Source organism: Pseudomyrmex gracilis, unplaced genomic scaffold (genome assembly GCF_002006095.1).
Source record: "Pseudomyrmex gracilis isolate BER0280 unplaced genomic scaffold, ASM200609v1 scaffold_15, whole genome shotgun sequence".
Taxonomy (NCBI): domain Eukaryota; kingdom Metazoa; phylum Arthropoda; class Insecta; order Hymenoptera; family Formicidae; genus Pseudomyrmex; species Pseudomyrmex gracilis.
Window position 1 is genome coordinate 698,005 of NW_018020599.1, and position 21,520 is coordinate 719,524.

Here is a 21,520-nt window from a genome sequence, read left to right on the forward strand (position 1 = left end):
GTGAATTGTAAAACGTTTTCGCCGAGCGATATAGTACAACGTACTAATTTGCAGAGTGCTACAATCACCATTGTTATTACACCGATTGTAACGGGGACGCTTAATCATGGTATTTCGTGTGCGTTTCGCGATACTGCGAAACACACACGATAAAACGGAACCGACTGAATATCGAAACTATGTCGCGTGCACTTCGGTGCCAGAAAGATGACGTAAACGGAGTAATTAATGATAACGAGAGAGAGACTAAGTAATTAGTAAACTAGCTTACCGTGACACAACAAATTAGCTTTCTGACACGCTGCATCGACTCTTCTTTTTTTTTTCTTTCGCAAATATATCTCGGCAGGAGACGTAGCTGAAAATGAGTGAGAGAGAAATGCTTCTCTCGGACAGAGAAGCGTTTTATTCGTTCATTAGTCACATAGACCAGATTGAATTCCTCTCTCGAGTTTTCTTCCCCGGGATACGATTGCAGAAAAGAGAACAGTGGAGTGAGAACGAGCTGAGGTTACGAGAAGATTCTTCGTCTCCAAGGTTTTACGACCGAGAGGAACCTAGGGTGAAAGTCAATTTTTCCGAGGATTTTCATTAGTTAGGCTGAGCCTGTAAAAATCGAAGGATGACAAAACTGTCCCAGACAGAACAGTAATTGACGATCCTCTGATTGATGGCTGTGGAACCAATATATATATACCTGCATATAAAGTGCTCAGTATTATAATTAGAAGTTACTTATTAAATTACAATTGCTTATTAAATTATACAATTTGTATTCTTTATAATCATAATCATCATAGTAATGTTTGAATCAAAACATTTGTAATTTTTATTCCAATTTTAGAACTCGTAATTGTTTAATCTGTAATTAGTCAGATATTGATCATTAAAAACATTTTTTGTACGTTATTAATTCCAGATAGATTTTTCTTAGTCTTTCGTAATAGCTGATACAACGCTTTATTATCACCGTGTTCGTTATAACAAAAAAAAAAGACGAAAACTATCAAACAATAAGTGACGATAATTAATTGAATTCTTCTGCCTTCAATAAAGTGAAACGATTTCAATCGACGAAGTTGTGCTTGCAACGCGCAACGCCGAATGCGAGGTATCGGAAAGCCATGGGAATTAATTGACAAGCGAAACTCGCCCACGTTTCTCTTTCTCTCTCTCTCTCTTTCTCTCTCTCGTGTGCCGCGCGCGATGTATTTCTGAATTCGAATTCTGAAATACTAGTGACACGCACGTACACACTTTAAATCGGCGAGAGGGTGTGCAACGGTGTCGCGAACCGGGCTGCTGTCAGCCCCGCGTATGATTTATTGTCGGCACGAACAAGCTCCTCGTAATTTACGCACCCCATCACCCCCGCGTCCCTTCAACTCTCCCAGCCTTCGATGTTATTTCGCGAAACGTCCAAACAGTCGCGCGGTCGTGTAACGTTGACGCGACGAAAGGAACAATTCGCCTCCCATTCGCGGCGTCACATATCCGTTCGGGCTCTCGTGGCTCGTTATAATTATTCCGCCAAGTTGATAATTATGACATCTACTAGAAAGCCGTCGCTCATCGTGGATGATTAATAACACCAATTTTTATATCACACTGAAATCGATTAATAATGTAATAACAAAGTGTCACGCTACTGTAACTGATTGATTTTTATATCAGCGATATCGATAACTGTTACATGTTATAATGACCACGTGTATGTATGTATGTATGTATGTATGTATGTATGTATATATGTATGTATATTTGTATATATGTATGATATGACATATGTGTGTGTGTATTGTTATGTTATAGAATAATTTAACAATGTCAGAGAGATGATAATATTATTAACCACTTAAAATTATAATGATAATTAATGTTAATAATAGCTTAATAATAATTATAATAATAATTATCGATTTTAATAATAATCATTTGTAATAATTAATATCAATTTTAACACGATAATCATGTGTAACAATAATTGACGACCGTAAGTACAAAAATAACTCTGATTTGATTGACTGAAGCGATAGAAGAAAAAAAATATCAACAAGAAAATGAACGATTGCTTTACTTGCTTATTTATCATTGCGATTATTCTTACGTTCAAGGGCCGCTTCCGTTCAAGTTGACCTCGTGAAACATACGCGATTCTTTGTTGAGGATTACAAACGTCCTTCCTCTCTTTCAACGCGCAATCCTCTTTTCTAAATTAACCTCCCCGACTGCACCAACTCGCACTACGATGGAGTCCATTATCGTCGCGAATATCGACCCTCTCTCTCGATGAGGGGTGGATCCTTCTTTCTTTACGACGGCGGTTTTGGCAACAAGCTCGTCGTAAATTCGGCAGATAATTCTTCTGCTCTGGCGCTAACCTACATTACGAACGATTTATTGCAGTTTATAACTTCACGGCGTCTTTCAACGACTAAGTTTAACTTTGTGAGTTCTGCAAATTCGGAGTCTATACGTGCTTGCCAGGGAACGCGAGTAGCATCTTCGTTTTGTCGAGAAAAAAAAACGATCTCGCGAAACTAAAAGCGATAATCGCGGTTCCCGCGAGATCTCGGTAAAAACCGCGACGCATTGTCGACGGCGCCAGATCGTTAACAAATAAATTACACAAAGCAATAGCTCGAGAATTCTGACACACGGCGCGCAAAGTGACAAGTAAAGTAAGCGAGCTACATAAATGCAAATACGGTTATTTGTACGAGAGACGCACTCGCATTTGTCGAGATAGATTCAAGTTAATGAGAAGTTAAGCTATATAGAAATTATATATACAACGCTTAGATATTCGCGCATAACATTCCACGCGCGTCTACATTGCATTTGCACCGGTAACAAAACGCGTATTGTTACGCCATGTCAGCTTTCTGAATTACTATTCATCTTTACTGACAGGCGGCATGCAAATCTATTTCCGCAGTGTATACCAATATAGAAGATGCAACTGATCCACATCAAAATCTGTTTTCTAATTACTACACGACGACACAATTGGGTTAAATTTATAGACATATTCTGATCGCATTTGCAAATAAAACGTTTTTATTTCTGTAAATTGACTGCGCGAAACACAGCAATTGCTTCAATTGTCACGCAGAATTTATTTCTCATCTGACACTCCCATAATTGTACGATTCAGCTACTGCTTGCAGATTATTGCATCATCATAATTCCCCGCGCAAACCCGCTCAAGAATCTAGCTTTCGCGGTTTTCGTAATCCGGTTTGACAATGAAGTGAGAATGACTATTCGCCGACGCGTCTCTCTCTCTCTCTCTCGTTAGACAATCCCGCCTCTTGTGAAATTCATTTCCGGAGAGTACGCGGGATTCACCGCCGCGGCCGGGTTTACCGCCGGTTTTAATTCCTTTTTTGCATGCATTCTCGCCAACCACTCATTTTCTCGCCGGCTCGCGCGAGATATGACAAAAGCGAATTCGATCGCGCGGCAGCGCGGAGCGGAGAACGCCGATGAAGAAGATCGGAGCAAAGACGCGCGACCGGACGTGCAAAGGCTCGTCCCCTCTTAAATTCGACACTGAATCCGAAATCCTATTTTAAGCGTCGATCCCTCTAATCCGCGCTGGAAACGGATTATGAAGATAATTTCGCCAAGTCCGCTCACTCCCTCCTCTCCTAATCAGCTTTCATGCATTTACCACACTCGATGTGAAATTCTCGAAATCTTCGACTCTCTTGCGCGTCAAGAGATAGAAATCGCCGCGAATCCAAATAGAAATCTCAGGATGCTCGAGCTTTTTATACTTATACTAATGCCCGTTAACGAATCGACGTCAATCGCGGACGACATCATCAAAAAGAGTCTCTGGACAAAGTAATAAACGTGAAATTGCAGAGTATATTTTTGAGAAAACTACGTGGCATTGTGCACATAATTAATAGAAAATCTGAGGATTATATCTATCTGTGATATCATCGAAAAACAGATATAATAAAGCGATTGAATCTTCTATCTATAGAATCTATAATTTTCCTCCAGCTTACACATTACAGTTTCTGTCCGCAACATCGTAAACGACGTATCGCGCGGAAGCCATTACCGGTAAGCCGGTCCCGATTTCTCCGCAAGGTCGATATCGCTCGTTCACGGTAGAAACGCCGCTTGATCGATATTAATCGCATTCCGCCAGTGGTGACGGCCTTCTCTGATTGACGACGACGACGATTAATGCGGATCGTCGGGTTATGCTTCAGATAAACCGGTTGATCCCCTTCCCTGTATGTGTGTACGTGCACTCTCTGCGAAGATAGAGAACGAGCGCGTGTGGAGCACAAGCGTATTTACGTTTCCCAATTTACGTGGTCAGAGGCGTGAGTGCGCGTGGCTCTCGCTACTTCACGCGCCATCACGCGCACGTGCAGGCACGCGTATGCGAAACGCGCCTAAGTCGCTCACACACGACCGACCGGACGGAAGATAGACGAACGGAATTTCCATCTGCTACCGGTTGTCGTTATCGTGAAACAGCCGCAGATCTCGGGGTCACTCGCAGTTGCACGTCATGCTGAATTTCTCTCTACCTCGCTCTCGTCTCATGCGGAATCGGTCGGACGAAGAACAGACGTGAATAATTCATCGAGTTCCGACCGCACTTTCGGTCGTCTCTGAGCTCGCGGGGAACAATTGCCTCCTCCCCATCGTCCGCGTTCCTATTCTTTTTCGTTTTTTCCCCTCGCCCCCCTTTTTGTTGTTTTCCCTTCTTTGCTTTTAGAATTCATAGTTCGTTAGCGTCGGTCCAAACAGAACGCGGCCGGCATGCATTCTTCGTTAACCGCGAACGCCACGGTAGTCACCATCGAGAAGAATTGCGACTGTACGACAGCAGATTGGATTTAACAACGCTATCGTGACTCGACGCTCCGCAAGTGACCTCTTCATAACCGGATCAATGTCTCTAGTTTAGTCGAGTAATATGCCGGGGGGTTTCCTCGTGTGCCGGCTGACTATCAATTTAATCTAGTTCAGAGGTTTGTTTCAAACTCATTTTAAAAACTTAGTAAGAATAAATGTGTCGTAACCTAATTCCTCAAATAAATATAGAACATACGCGCGTAATATTAATCTCTTTTTCAATAATATAAAACTAATTTATATTAATTTAACACTTAAAACTTATTATACATTACATATGAATGATATAGATATTATGAACACTTAATATAAAACTTTTACTATAAAATATATTTGTAAGTTTTATAGAAGTGAGCTGAAATGTTCACGAAACGTCGGTATAAAAATGACACTAACGCGGTTCAAACTCGAAAAACATCTTCGAATGTTAATACAACACACTGCGAAAGCATCAAATAACATATAAATATTGTATTTTTTTTATTTTACATTTGACCTGATGTTTAAAGTTTCTACATGGCAAAATCATATATAAAGCATCCAATATTCCCGTTCGATATGAATCGCTTGGCCGATCATAGTCACGATCTACAACGCGGGAGACACGAAAGTTCGTCAAAGAGCAATTCGTTACACATCGAATTATCTTTCCCAATCCACAGAGCTATTGGGAGAGAGAGAGAGAGAGAGAGAGAGAGAGAGAGAGAGAGAGAGAGAGCAGTGTTATATACGAAACAGCTGGTGCAACCAGATACGCCGGCAAAACATTTTCACCTCACTGAATTGTCAACGACATCGCGTGCGCGCCGCGGCTTAATCCGCGTCCAGCTTTTTCCATTCGTTTCGTTTGCCAGTACGGCAGACGTATATCGATTATGTTCGCCGTTTTCAAAGTGGCTTCGTTTGCCGCAATCGCGGGACCGCGTGTTTTTCCCCCGATACATACGGCGAGGTTCGCGGCATAACTGGCTTTTTTTAATGACAGTTTTGCTGAGTCGATGGCGCGATATCGTCACGGGTCTCGTTAGCAAATTCGATGATGGGGGCCCGCCGTTACTGTCATCGATCCCAAAATCTCGTTATGCTTCGCGATATGGTATCGTCGAAAACGAAAAAAGAATGGCCACGTCGCCGCAAGGTAAAAATATTGCGTGGTTTTGCAACGAGTATATTTCATATACCAGCAGATAACTTCGGCTTTCGTTAATCCTGCTTTTAGAAGTCGACAGTCTGTCGTTGCTCCTCTTCAAAGTGATATTGAAGTTTACCAAAATTTATGCAATTTCTTATTAAAATAAAGTTTTTAGAGAAAAACATAAAATGATTTCTTAGAAAAATTAATGAATTTGAAATATATCAAGAACTCGCTGCTATATTAAGATATTTCAAAAAAAGAAAATTTATTTAGCACATCTGAAATAGAGAAATACAGAATAGAAATATTTCTCGTGTAAGAATTGTCAACAAGGTTTGTTCAAAAAAATAATTTATTTACAAAGTCTTTACACAATTTTCTTTTACACAGTTTTTACTTACAAGATGTATGTTCACGACAATGTGTTACGCTTACAATATTCACGTTTATAACATTTAGGACTGACCAATGTGATCTCTGATCTGTAACTATCTCAAATTCTGTTCGAGGACAGTTTTTATAGACTTTGCATCGGCTACCAAACTTTGCATGTTTGGTGGAAAAATACTTTTAGGTTTTTTTCTTTTGAACTGTTTGAAAATATCAATGAGAGAGAGAGAGAGAGAGAGAGAGAGAGAGAGAGAGAGAGAGAGAGAAGATGTTATTAGTTAACGAGCAAGTCATAATTTGATGCGTAAGATATATTAGTAATCAGATAAGTGATATCTTTAAGATAAGATATCGTAGAATTTGACAAGGCGACACGTGTTTGAAGATTACATTTAAAAATATTATTAAAGAAATCTGATTGTGTATGTAAATATATTATAAAACAACATTTTTTCTCTGTATATAAATAATAAATACTATAATATTAACATAATACTATAATATAGCTGTGTGAGAGAAAGAGAGAGAGAGACGTGATTTCTTTGAGGTTTCTTGTGTCATTGTCAAACAAAGTAGATACATACTCGATATCTTAACAGAGATTACAAAGATTTTGAGCAGTAGTCTCTTGAACAATGTCTTATTGAACGATTTTGTTGGTGTTTTATGATGAAACACATCAAGTCATATATATATATATATATACCGTCTCTGATTTAAAAAAAAAATCGAACGCGCAAAAATCCTCCTCCAAAACCGGTCGTTGTCAAGCTCGCGCACGTTAACTCTCTGGACGGCTGATTTTAATCCGTTAAATGCCATTTCCTTGTACACGTCAGCTGCGAACCGATGAGCTTCAGAGGCATCGAATGTCCGGCGCTTCGCCCGCCATTTACTGCCGGGAGCTAGCTCGCCGTTCTCGAGTGCTCTCTTACGCTATTCCGCGCCGATTGCATCGGATTCGCGTTTGTGTGCGTCTATAACGCGATGCGTTGCTCGTGTCTGCAAGCTTGAAATGCATTCAATTGATCGTGCGACAAAAATAAAGAAAAAATCGAAATTATGAAAATTTGACTCGAGCGAAAATTTGCTCGTCATTATGCATAAAATGTATGATAATAAAATGTAAGTACGTGTCATGATTTATTAGTTGCGACTGACACAATGTCATCAAATATATGATACAGTCGGCATCGTAAATGCTTTAGCACGTGAAGTTGCATCAGTATCTTAAACAATAAAAGATGTTATTTGATAACATCTTTTATTGTTTGATAACATCTGTCAATTATTTGATAACATTTTTTATTGTTCAAGATACTGATGCAACTTCACGTGCTAAAGCATTTACGATGCCGACTGTATCATATATTTGATGACACCGTGTCAGTCGCAACTAATAAATCATGACACGTACTTTAAAGTTTGTACGATAGTTCATCTATATCGAATAGCGAATCTCTGATTCGCATTGTGAAACCATGAGAAAAGAATAAAGTTGCATTCATTCGCTCGTAACTCACGCGATATACATCAGCAAGTATTCCATAGTTCTCGTTGCGTACATGCACGTCAGATGACAATCCCTCGGCCAGAATGTGGCGGGATAATATTTCGTAGTTTATCCGCCATTGGACTCACGTGGGTTGGAAAAGCCCCGGAGGGCCGTTCATTACGTTTGCACCGAGTGTTCGTCGCTATCCGGGAGATATCTCTGCGTCATTCCAACAGGAGGGATAGAAAGAGAAAAAAAAGAGAGAAAGAGAAAAGAAAACGCGGATACGAACAAGAGAAAAAAAGGGGATATTTGAGAGCGACGCGAGCGAACACCCTCGGTGCGAGGGACTTTTCCCTCCGCGAGACTCGTAAATCCTGGGGTTGCGGTGTGTGCGTTCGTGAACTCGTTTTTTTTTCGCGGTCGAGGCGTGACGCTGCGCCCGGTTATAATTAACATAGGATGATGCGCGGTATAAATTACAATTATACTTGATTTACAAGATGCGATAGTCGCGAGTTGGATAGTCGCGACTCTCTTCGCCGCTGATCCCCCTTTCGCATCTTCGCCGCTCTCTTCGTCCACCACACTTCGCGCTTTTAAAGCCTCTAATCCTCCTGGGTGGTATCGTCGTCTATTTCCGCGCGCTCCGGATGACCCTTTTCACAAAGTACTACTGAATAAACATATCCGCGCCAAACCGCGCCGCGTTGCGTGCGCCGCTCGCTGTCGTATTTAAAGGCGATGTTAAAAGTCTTGCTTTGCAACGCGTTTGCATTCCCACGTTGCACCAACGCGTCGCGCCAGTCAGTTGCACTGTGTGCGTAACGTTTTTCTCTATTTCGTACATATTCCGACTTACCGTCTACAAAATGTGATAAAAATCTTTTACGGCTTTTACAAAATCAGTTTCACGCGTGCGACTTTTATTTTTGCAAAAATCCAACTCCAACATTAGAACAAGAAATGAAATTCCAATAGAGAAAAAAATATATATTGAATTTGAGAATTTTGTGACTCGGTCGTAAGTTTTTTCTTTAAACAACAGAAATATTTTATAAAGTAATTTTGTTCAAAGCTTTTTAGAAAATTACGAAGACTAAATATATACATATCTCGTTTCTTGTAATCGCGACAAAAGAAATTTAAAGAAATGTGCGAGAACCTTTCCAATTTCGTCGAGAAATCCTGACGATCTTTCCCGTAATACAAATTCGTAACTAGATCCAGATAGCCGAGTAAAGCTGAATCTAAGACACGTCGGGGTTTCACAGAAACGGTTTGCATGTCTGAAAATGTATGTGCCAGGCCGTACCGAGTCACGTGCTAGTCAACGACAGCGGGAGTCCTCTTAATTATGCCACCGAGTTCTGCACGAGACACAATATGGAAGTTTAGGTTAGGTTAATAATTTCAGCTGTGCTGAAACGTGCATGCCGAACTTCTACAGAAGAATTCAGACGGTACCAGGGATGCCTTTAGGTCGTTATTGTTATCACGCTAACAAGAAACGTGTCGCACCTGTCCGGAACCGATTTGACTCTCCTTGACATATATGATGTTGAACACATAAAATTATAAATGACTCAAAGTTTGTTTTTATACGTGTTAGATGATTGAACGTTACTAAATGTAAATTATGAATCGACCTTCACAGACAGCTCAAGTGTTTTCTTATTAAAATATTAAATAAATTCGTAGCTGTGTGTTTATTTGAATACAATCATTGACGTAAATGTTAATCGTTGCGTAACAATAATCATTAGAAATTGTTTTAACTGTTGAAAATTTTCCAATAAATAGAAGTAGAAACGTTGTAGGATTATTTAACCAAACTCACAACGCGTTACACAACGCGCATGTCGCAATTGCATTCTGGTACACAATTGCAACATAACGCAAATAACATGGATCAACAAAAAACTTAATGCAAAAAAATTTATATATGTTGAGAGAGTGTGTACTTGTGTGAAATCGCTTCGTCTCCGAGCGAAGGAATGTCTATCCTTTAGCGTCTGCTGATCGTTTTCGTCAATTCGCAATAGTCACGCACACCGGCGGTACCATCGCGGGACAATATCAACGTTTTTATTACGGCAGCTCTGGTAATCCAAACGAGTGAACTCCGAAAGCGGACGTGCCATTATACGCGGTTAAACCAATTTCCAGAAATCCCTCGTGACGTTCGACAAATGGACTGCAGTCATAAATAGTTCCTGCAGTTACGAGATAAAGTACAAGAGATGATCCTTCCGTCTCGTTCGTTCTCCCACGCTTTTGTCGAAGATTAATGTGCTTTTTTATTATTATTACAATACTTACAAATGTGTCTATTTCTTTGTGAAAATCTATAATATATGTATATGAACTGCACACGCATTTAAGTTGCGTTCGCTTTGGACGCTTACGCGCTTTGAGCGTCAGTTTATCTTTGTTTCACATTTAAAGAGCAATAAAGATGGACTGATGCTTAAAGCGTTCAAAGCGAATGCATTTTTAATAATATATTTATCGATAAGAATGAAGTGAGTCAATATCTGCATCAAAATTATTCTTGCGTTATCAAAATTATAAAGGTTTAAGAATGTTGATCTTGAAAAATAATAAAGAATCTTGTTTCTAATATTAAAATAAATAAATAAACCATGGTTCTTCACTTTAGTTAAACATGAATTTGTTAAAAATGTAAATGTATAAAAATAACTTAAGTAGTACAAACTGAGTAGTACAACAAAGAATATAAATATATTTGATGAAACACTCATTAATTACGGTAATGTATAATTTGATTACATAAGGATTATTAACAGGAGTATTAATGTGATACGTCGAATGGCATGAATGTTTTGTAAGGAGTTTTTCATTCATTACTATCACATATAGATTTTTCGCTCATAGTTTTTACTTATCGCGAAAATTGATAGATATATACGTACACGTATCTATGCTTGTGAGAAAAAAGTTTAGATTTTGGTCCGTAACCCTGAATAGTTTCTTGTCGTTTTTGCTCCGAAAATACAACAGAATTTATTTTATTTTTTCTTGCAACAGTTTACGTAAGATAATATATTAGACCAAATTTAAACATTTATTATCTGTAGATTATTAAGTAAAACACTCTAACTCATATACCCATACAGAACAAAACCTTATACGTCTATTAGACGTCCATTACACGTTATCAGCTCCGATAGATCAGCTGCGATATTTAATAGATGTCTAATGGAATTTTTGTTCTGCATGAGTAAGTAAAACCTGTGTGTAAGAGTAAACTGTAATTATATTATTATTATATTATAATCGATAATATTCGTTTTGCTCTTATATACGTATATGTCAGAATAAATACTATTGTTTAATTAAAGAATCAACTAATAAATAAAAAAAAACACATTGCGTTATAACAATTTAAATAAAAACAATTGTATTTACACGTTTGTATGTTTTACAGGATTTATGCAATTTAATAAAATAATATATATCTTTAAATATACTTTTTTACGCTGTAAAAAAAGCGAACAAGAAATGAGAGAAAAAGAGAAATTCCACAGTTTCAGTCCACTGACTGTACTGAGTTTTTTTGGGATCGCGGTTTATCAGAGACAAGCGATGCAATAACTGAACTGCTTTCACTTTCCGCCGAGGCACGAATTGACCACGTTCCTAAGTCATGTAATAACGAGAAAACGAGAAAGCTGTTTTTTTTTTATCAGTAACGTAATGTCAAAACAGAATTTTGTTATTATGGAGAGAACATGCAACTCTCTAATATTTCAAATTATTTCTCCACGTTACTTTACACAAACACATTTGTTATTTACAATGTTTAAAATCTATCTAGTAAGAATGCTTCTTACTAGTAACACTTGCTTCTTATCTCTAAATAGATATATGCGTATATACTTACGTAACGTGTCTACTGATAATTCTTATCTATCCTAAATAAAACTGATAGATTCAATGCATTAGAGCGTCTTTTTTTAATGTAAAACATCATACATATACAAGTAAAAACGTATATAAATATACATATATGTATAAAGACCACAGAAAAAGAACTTGATGCGTCACATTTCCGTAATTTTAGAAGAGAGCGATTTTACAGTTCAAAACGAAATACGTACATGTATTTCTGTGTTACACGTATTAAAAAAATGCTTAACTCTCGAAATCTATCACAAATTTCACCTTCTCGCTTTGGATAATTAAAATATTCTATTTTAATTACTAAATAACATCAAAAAACAAAAAATCAAAAAACAGGACTTAACAAGTTCTTCTCTTGTGATCTTCATATGTAATTTTATATATATGTCAAGTTTCATACTTAATAATCCAATACAACATTATTTTCAAATAAAATTAAATAGTGAAAATCTGGTTTGCATAAAAATTCCAATATGTAATTAAAGATGTTATTTGAGAATTTTGTCTGTACTGTGTCAATAGCGAAGGTTAAACAACATAAATAGTGTATGAACCTTGAAACACTACCACTTTTGGAACATTATCTTTTCATACACTATTTATGTCGTTCAACCTTCGCTGTTACTACAGTACAGACAAAACTCTCAAAGATCATCTTAACGAATTTTAATTTTACTAAATGATTGTTTTTTGACATATTCTAGTTTATTTTTTACGTACAATAATACAAGTATAAAGTAAAGTCTAATAATGTCAAATATGAGATCAGATTATTCTATTAATTTCTATTATATTTGGTTTTTATTCATTTTGATACTTGATTATTGAAATTTGTATTAACCACTATCTTTTTTATACATACGTTTTTAAGTTAACTTTGTACATCTGCATCTTATATATTTTTCTAACAACTTTCAATGTAGTTAAATCTATTGATGATAACTTAAAATAAAGTCACAACGTCTGAAATAATCACAAGCGGTTATTTATTGCATAACATCTCGCTATCGGTTTTATGCAATAACAAATTTGTCTATTGAATCACATTATAATTATTTTAATTCTGCATTAAATCTGCTTTTAACAAACTCACATGTGATATACTGAATAAGTATAAACTGTGTCACTATAAAGTAGTTAAGTTGTAACGTATGTGTGCGATTAAAAACTAGAATATAAAAAATATCGTTATCTTCTATAAAACCTTAATTTGCTACAATATTAAGATACTAAGAAACGAAAGTATTTATCTGTAGCGTGATAGCGTATATTTTTATATCGTGGACACAAATCTATAATTTATCTAGACTCAAAATCAGCAAATAAGAAAACCAACGACTCATGTATCAACTCTTAAGCAAGAGTATGCTCTCGGCTGAACGCAGTTGCGTGTTGACTGTCGGTCCGGCATAGTGACATAAATAACATCTTGTATTACGAAATAAGATGACTACGATAAGAACCGTGACGTGTTATATAACTTGTTATTTATGCATTACTACATCAATAGAAGCTGCACGAATTCTGGCAATTATTCCGATACCGTCGTACAGTCACCAAATTCCTTATCGACCGATATGGATCACACTGAGCCAGCGAGGACATGAAGTTGTCCTTTTGACAACGGATCCAATAAACGATCCTAGTTTAACAAATTTGACAGAAATCAATTTTAACCATACGTACGAGTTTTTTGAAGAATATAACGTAAATTTTGTCAATTATCTATACAATGCGTATTCGTGGTTAGACACGGCAAGAGAATATATATGGCCAATGGGTCACGGATTGACGAAAACTATATATGAACATCCACAAGTGCGTAAGATGTACGCACCAAATAGTGGTGAAAAATTCGACTTGATAATCATTGAGAATTTGTTAACACCTGGTCTTTATGGTTTGGCGCATAGATTTAATGCACCTCTTATCGGTAAGTACAATAATTGAAACTTATGTCAAAATAGTCTACTTCCAGCAAATACAGAATATAACTGCTATATAACATAGAAGTAACACGTAATATAACAGCTGTTATACTCTATTACCATTGATGTTATATAACTTTGTTTTCTAATTTTAATATAATCATGTTATATACCTATTATATTGCTTGGTATTAGCTGGTAATGACTATATAACAGCAATATAATAGATATGTAATAGATTACATAACAAATCCCAGTACAAAATTTTTCATATATATACTTATACACAAATTAAAATTATTATATCTAATTATGTAAATTTATATATATATATATATATATATATATATATATACCAAATATGTCTATACAATTTTATACATGAAAAATTTTTTTTACCGGGATGTTATATGAATTTTATATTGCTGTTATATAACACTATTAATATATAATTGCAATTTAATAGTAATAAAACAGTTACATGTTATATTTATATTATATATTATACTGCAATGTATAATGAGTAGAAAATTACAACAACCATGGATGTTACATGCAACGATCAGGTTATATTACTTGTTACATTCTATTTTATTACGATTATGTTGCTGTTATATATCTGTCTTTGCTGGGCTACTACTTATTAATAAGATTTTGTGTGAAATAAGAGAGATATTAACTATAATATTCTTCAATTAAAAAATTATTAAAACCTATTATTACACGCGTATATAACATACATAAGTGCATAAAACTAAAAAGTTCCATCCTGTCACTTTATCTTGAGAAAATTACTTTCTATATTTCGTGTGCTCGTTTGCAGGTGGAGCGTCATTAGGAATCTATAGTCATACTCATTATCTTCTTGGTTTACCTGTTTTACCGTCGCATCCTTCAACGTGGGAAATGGAATACGACATCGGTTTCAATCTTCCATTATGGCAAAGAACAAAGAACTTTATTCGGCAGTGGTATCATATATATCGCGCGATGCAAGACTTCTATCCTAAGCAGCAAGCGATAGCAGAAAAATATCTTGGAAAAAATATACCAAATATCGCTGATATAGAAAGAAACATGAGTCTTGTTCTTGTCAATCAACAAGACACTATCTCGTTTGCCAGACCGAGAACGCCAAATATTATACTATTTGGAAGTTTTCATGTTTCAAGTAAACTCGCACCATTATCAAAGGTAACCAATATATTTGATATAATGATGAAAGTTTTTAATATCGGAGTCATTACCTATGCTTTAGTTCAGACTGTGACATTATTGGTATAATCATATTGACACACATATGTAAGTGTGTTCGTTAACACAAGTTATTAAAAATATTGTGCTTGTTGTAAACACAACTTTAAATTTAATCGGTATTTACTTGTTCAAAATGTATAAACGATCATAAGAGCCATACGCTGGGTGTTTGTGCGAAGATAAATGTATACATATACATACAGAGAGCCTTAGACTCTTTATTATTAATTGTTCAAAATATCTTGTTCCAAAAAATATGAGTTAAAGTAATAAATACTAATATTTTTATTTCAGGATTTAGAGAAATTTTTAGCAAACGCATCGAACGGATTTGTTTACGTGAGTCTCGGCACAAATGTCGATATGTTATCATTTCCTAGGCATATTCTAAATGCGTTTATTGATGTATTTACAAAGTTGCCGTATAAAGTCGTTTTGAAAGTGAACGGCGAAATTGCAAATAAAAGTGACAATATTTATATTGCGCCATGGTTCCCTCAACAAAGTCTTCTTGGTAAAACTATAAATATAAAAAACCACCTAAATGGTGATAAAGTTTCTAATAATAGAATCGTAATTTATGCGAAACATATTATTTTATAGCTCATTCGAACATCAAATTATTTATATATCAAGGAGGACTTCAAAGCACGGAAGAGGCTGTTCATTATGCAGTGCCGCTCGTAGGTATACCGGTATTAGCCGATCAATATGCCCAAGTTTTCAGAATGGTATATCTTGGTGTTGCGAAATATTTAAATGCTATGGAAATATCGAAAGAACTTCTGAACGCAACTATAATAGAAGTGATAAGCGATAAAAGGTAATATCGTTTTTAATAAACAGTGCTTTATTTGAAACAGATTCTAGTTCTTGAATATAACAACACATTTCCTGTGAAACTGATGGTAATTTTGTAATAAAAAGTAAAATAAATTTTTAAGGTAATATATATTTCTTTTCACGATATTAATTAATTATATTTTTGCAGATATAAAGAAAGAATGCTCGAAGTTAAAGCATTACTTAAAGACAAACCATATGATCTCTTAGAAAACGCTATTTGGTGGATTGAATTTGTAATTCGTCACAAAGGTGCTTCTCATCTTGTTAATACTATTGTTTATGAACCTTGGTATCAAAGATATGATGGAGACATTATAGCAGTTTTATCAATTTCTACATTTATAATTTTAATTTGTGCCCTATTATTTATTTATAAACTAGTCAATGCAGTAAGGTCATTTTATTCTACTTCATCAGAGATAAATAGTAAGAAACAAAAAATAAATTGACCATCTATATCTATATATAAGATATTGATAGTATGTTTACGTACAGAGTGTATTAAAAGTACCGGTATCACGAGAAATCTCGGAAACTAAACTACTATCAAAAGCAAGTGTGGCCATTCAGATGGCCTGTTTTAATGTATGTGCGTGTGCGTAAACTTTAGAAAACTGTAACTTAATAAAAAAATGACCTAAATGTAAAAAATAAAAAACCGTTGTATTTGTCTCATTGCCGCTTATAACTTTTGTTTCAAACAAAAAATCGATTTCCATTTTTAAAAATGGTCGCCATAATGCAATCTCGAAAGTGGCGCCATCTATAAATTAAATTGATAATGTCATCATTTTTCTCTCTTAAAACCGTAAAACTTTTGTCTTAATCTTTTTTCTATAAAACTTTTGTACTAACCATTATCTTCTTTATACATACGTTTTCGATTTAAGTTTGTACATCTGCAACTTATATATTTTTCTAACAACTTTCACTGTAGTGAAATCAACTGATGATAACTTAAAATAAAGTTACAACGTCTGAAATAATCACAAGCATCGGTTACTTATTGCACAACATTTCGCTACTAGTTCAAATTTGCCCATCAAATCACATGTTACAATTATTTGAATTCTGCATTAAATCTGCTTTTAACAAAGTCACTGTCAAGTCAGTGTGTTGAATAAGTAGAAACTGATAAGCTGTCACTTTAAAGCAGTTAAGTTGTAACGTTTGTATACGCGATTAAAAAATAGAATATAAAAAATATCATTATCTTTAAGTAAAATTATAAAAATTTAATTTGCTTGAATATTGAAATAATAAGAAACTAAACTAATTGCCTGTAGCGTAATAGCGCATCTGTTTATATTGGACAGAGATCTATAGTCTATATATCTAGATCCGAGATCAGCAAATAAGAGAAACATCGACTTATGTACAAAGTGTTTCATTTAAGTTAAGACAGCGAAAAATCTCGTAGAGAACCTGATTTAAAAAATTAAAAAAAAAGCCGACACATCTTTTAATATTTTAAGTGAGGATTTAAATGACGTTATTAGTTTTTTAATGCGTGAGCGTTTTCAAGGTCATTTCAATGTTAACTTTTCTTTATATTGTAAACTCACATTTTTTATTTTGAAATCGAATTTAAAACAATACACAACTTGTGTCTGAAACATTTTTTTTAGAACTTCTGTTTCACAAGATATCAAGAGAAACATTTACAATATAAATTGTCTATTCTACGATAAAATGTACGACGTGATGAGTATCTTCTTTCAAGGCATCACAAAGCATATAAATAACAAGCTTTTCCTATATTTTGTCTTGATTTACTATAAAAAAATATTATTTAAAATTTTTGAAATATTTACCAGTTGTAGAAATTGTAAATGTTTTTTTCAATATCTTAAAAAACAGAAGTCCTACAAAACCATGTTTCAGACACAAGTTGTGCATTGTTTTACGTAGAATACGATTCCAAAATAAAACATATAAATTCATGATACAAAAAAAAGTAAACTTAAAATGACTTTGAAAACGCCTACACATTAAAAAAAATAATAGTGTCATTTAAAACTTCTCACTCAAAATACTAAAAAACTTGTGTCAGCTTATTTTTTTTAAATCTTTTGTCTACAAGATTTTTTGCTGTCAACTTAAATGGAACACCCTGTATAAGCCTTATAAGCAGAAGTATGCTCTCGGCTCAGCGCAGTTACGTGTTGATTGTACGTTCGGCATAAGGACATAAATAACGTCTTATATTAATAAGATGACTAAAATAAAAACGGTGACGTGTTATATAACTTGTTATTTATGCATTGCTACATCAATAGAAGCTGCAAGAATTCTAGCAATTATTCCGATACCGTCGTATAGTCACCAAATTCCTTATCGACCGATATGGACCACACTGAGCCAGCGAGGACACGAAGTTGTCCTTTTGACAACGAATCCGATAAACAATTCCAGTTTAACAAATTTGACAGAGATCAGTTTTAAACATGCGTATAAGTTGTTTCAAAACTTTAACATAGATTTTGTAAATAATCTAAATGATGCGTATCCATGGTTAGAGACGGTAAGAGATCACCTGTGGCCAATGAGTCGAGAACTGATAAAAATTATATACGAACATCCACAAGTGCGTGAAATGTACGCACCAAATAGTAGTGAAAAGTTCGATTTGGTAATCATTGAAACTTTGAAAACACCTGCTCTCTACGCTTTGGCGCATAGATTTAATGCGCCTCTTATCGGTAAGTACAATAATCGAACCTTATGTCAAAATAGTCTACTTCTACTATGATTTTCTGTGAAACATAATAAAGTATTACCTAATACATAATATTCCTAGATATGAAATTATTATACACTATTATTACACACGTATATAACATACATAAGTGCATAAAAATTCACTTAAGAGCTTTTACCTATTACTTTATTTTGAGAAAATTACTTTTTATATTTTGTGTGCTCGTTTGCAGGTGGATTGTCATTAGGAATCTATAGCCATACTCATTATCTTCTTGGTTCACCTGTTTTACCGTCGCATCCTTCAACGTGGGAAATGGAATACGACATCGGTTTCAATCTTTCACTGTGGCAGAGAACAAAGAACTTTATTCGGCAGTGGTATCACATATATCGCGTGATGCAAGACTTCTATCCTGAACAGCAAACGATAGCAGAAAAATATCTTGGAAAAAATATACCAAATATCGCTGATATAGAAAGAAACATGAGTCTTGTTCTTGTCAATCAACAAGATACTATCTCGTTTGCCAGACCGAGAACGCCAAATATTATACTATTTGGAAGTTTTCATGTTTCAAGTAAACTCGCACCATTATCAAAGGTAACCAATATATTTGATATAATGATGAAAGTTTTTAATATCGGAGTCATTGCCTATGCTTTAGTTCAGACTGTGACATTATTGGTATAATCATATTGACACACATATGTAAGTGTGTTTGTTAACACAAGTTATTAAAAATATTGTGCTCGTTGTAAACACAACTTTAAATTTAATCGGTATTTACTTGTTCAAAATGTATAAACGATCATAAGAGCCATACGCTGGGTGTTTGTGCGAAAATAAATGTATACATATACATACAGAGAGCCTTAGACTCTTTATTATTAATTGTTCAAAATATCTTGTTTCAAAAAATATGAGTCAAAGTAATAAATACTAATATTTTTATTTCAGGATTTAGAGAAATTTTTAGCAAACGCACCGAATGGATTTGTTTACGTGAGTCTCGGCACAAATGTCAATATGTTATCATTTCCTAGGCATATTCTTAATGCGTTTATTGATGTATTTACAAAGTTGCCGTATAAAGTCGTTTTGAAAGTGAATGGCGAAATTGCAAATAAAAGTGACAATATTTATATTGCGCCATGGTTCCCTCAACAAAGTCTTCTTGGTAAAACTATAAATATAAAAAAACACCTAAATGGTGATAAAGTTTCTAATAATAGGATCGTAATTTTTGTGAAACATATTAATTTATAGCTCATTCAAACATCAAATTATTTATATATCAAGGAGGACTTCAAAGCACGGAAGAGGCTGTTCATTATGCAGTGCCGCTCGTAGGTATACCGATATTAGGCGATCAATATGCCCAAGTTTTCAGAATGGTATATCTTGGTGTTGCGAAATATTTAAATGCTATGGAAATATCGAAAGAACTTCTGAACGCAACTATAATGGAAGTGATAAGCGATAAAAGGTAATATCGTTTTTAATAAACAGTACTTTATTTGAAACAGATTCTAGTTCTTGAATATAACAACACATTTCCTGTGAAACTGATGGTGATTTTGTAATAAAAAGTAAAATAAATTTATAAGATAATATATATTTCTTTTCACGATATTAATTAATTATATGTTTTTGCAGATATAAAGAAAGAATGCTCGAAATTAAAGCACTAATTAAAGACAAACCATATGATCTCTTAGAGAACGCTATTTGGTGGATTGAATTTGTAATTCGTCGCAAAGGTGCTTCTCATCTTGTTAACACTATTGTTTATGAACCTTGGCATCAAAGATATGATAGAGACGTTATAGCAGTTTTATCAATTTCTACATTTATAATTTTAATTTGTGCCCTAATATTTATTTATAAACTAGTCAATGTAGTAAGGTCATTTTATTCTTTAGAGTTAAATATTAAGAAACAAAAAATAAATTAAGTAGTTATATAAGATACTGATAGTATGTTTACATTTATGTATACGTCTATATCATCATGTTTTATTTGTGTATTTACATAATATTAAGAGTATATGTGTAAAAAATTAAGGGATAACATTTTATATATTGAAACGGTTGTAAATATTTGATAAATCAAATAGTTTTATACATTGTATACTTTCTGAGAATCACGGTAGAGAGTTTGTTTTCGTAGAGAACATTAGTTTTTGCTGTTTGTGTAAAACCAAGAGTTTACAGTTTGTTATTAGTTGCGTCGGTTATTATTGCATAAGAGTATACTTCTGGAAAACACTGCAATTCTCTAATAATATAGTATTACATTTTCAATAAGTGATGGTATATAATTGTATATGAATACGTCTGAAGATCTATATAAAGCAATTTTACTGTTTTTTTTAAATAAAGATTTTAAATAAATATAATTTTTTTATTACTTTAATCGTGAAAAAATTGAAATATACAATAAAATTAAAATACCACATGTAAATGGATTTATAACAAGATAATTAACATTTTTTTGTATACTTTATCGAGAGAGAAAAGATGTATAAAACACATATGTATACATATGTGTATATCACCATATACTAATATTAATATTATTAATTGTAGGTTCTCATCGGTCGTTATTATTATTTAACAGGTTTTTCAAATAGATATGTATTTATTATGCTAAATGTTTTTTTATGGTAACGTGTTATTCTACGCATTGGACTTGCAACAAATCTATTATTGATAAAAAAAGTCATAAAATAATTTACATACGTCATTGACAATTCAATGACGTATGTAAATTATTTTATGTTATAGCAAGTCATTTGTATTATCTGTAGAATATCACGTTGACTTAAAATATATGTTATCTTTAGTAACATAATAAATAAAACATATACATTTAATAAAATACGTACATTAAAATATTTTAGAAGAGAGAAAAGGAGAGAGAGAGAGAGAAAGAGAGAGAGAGAGAGA

The 21,520-nt window shown here is 34.2% G+C and overlaps 2 protein-coding genes across 4 annotated transcripts; both read left to right on the forward strand.

The window, feature by feature from the left end:
- The first annotated feature begins 13,217 nt into the window (after positions 1-13,217).
- On the forward strand, positions 13,218-16,711 carry LOC109863956 (UDP-glucuronosyltransferase-like). The gene is made up of 5 exons (XM_020444674.1): positions 13,218-13,770; positions 14,589-14,959; positions 15,317-15,536; positions 15,626-15,845; positions 16,014-16,711. The coding sequence occupies exons 1-5, from the start codon at positions 13,284-13,286 to the stop codon at positions 16,315-16,317; spliced, it is 1,602 nt and encodes a 533-aa protein (XP_020300263.1). The 5' UTR covers positions 13,218-13,283; the 3' UTR covers positions 16,318-16,711.
- Positions 16,712-18,040: 1,329 nt separating this feature from the next.
- LOC109863961 (UDP-glucuronosyltransferase 3A1-like) lies at positions 18,041-20,946 on the forward strand. Of its 3 annotated transcripts, XM_020444692.1 has the most exons (6): positions 18,041-18,570; positions 18,802-19,172; positions 19,530-19,574; positions 19,653-19,749; positions 19,839-20,058; positions 20,229-20,946. In XM_020444692.1, the coding sequence occupies exons 1-6, from the start codon at positions 18,084-18,086 to the stop codon at positions 20,524-20,526; spliced, it is 1,518 nt and encodes a 505-aa protein (XP_020300281.1). In that variant the 5' UTR covers positions 18,041-18,083; the 3' UTR covers positions 20,527-20,946. The 3 variants fall into 3 exon arrangements, with proteins under 3 accessions (XP_020300281.1, XP_020300279.1, XP_020300278.1); XM_020444690.1 differs by having other exon boundaries at positions 19,530-19,749; positions 19,872-20,058; XM_020444689.1 differs by having other exon boundaries at positions 19,530-19,749; positions 20,229-20,945.
- The last annotated feature ends 574 nt before the right edge of the window (positions 20,947-21,520 follow it).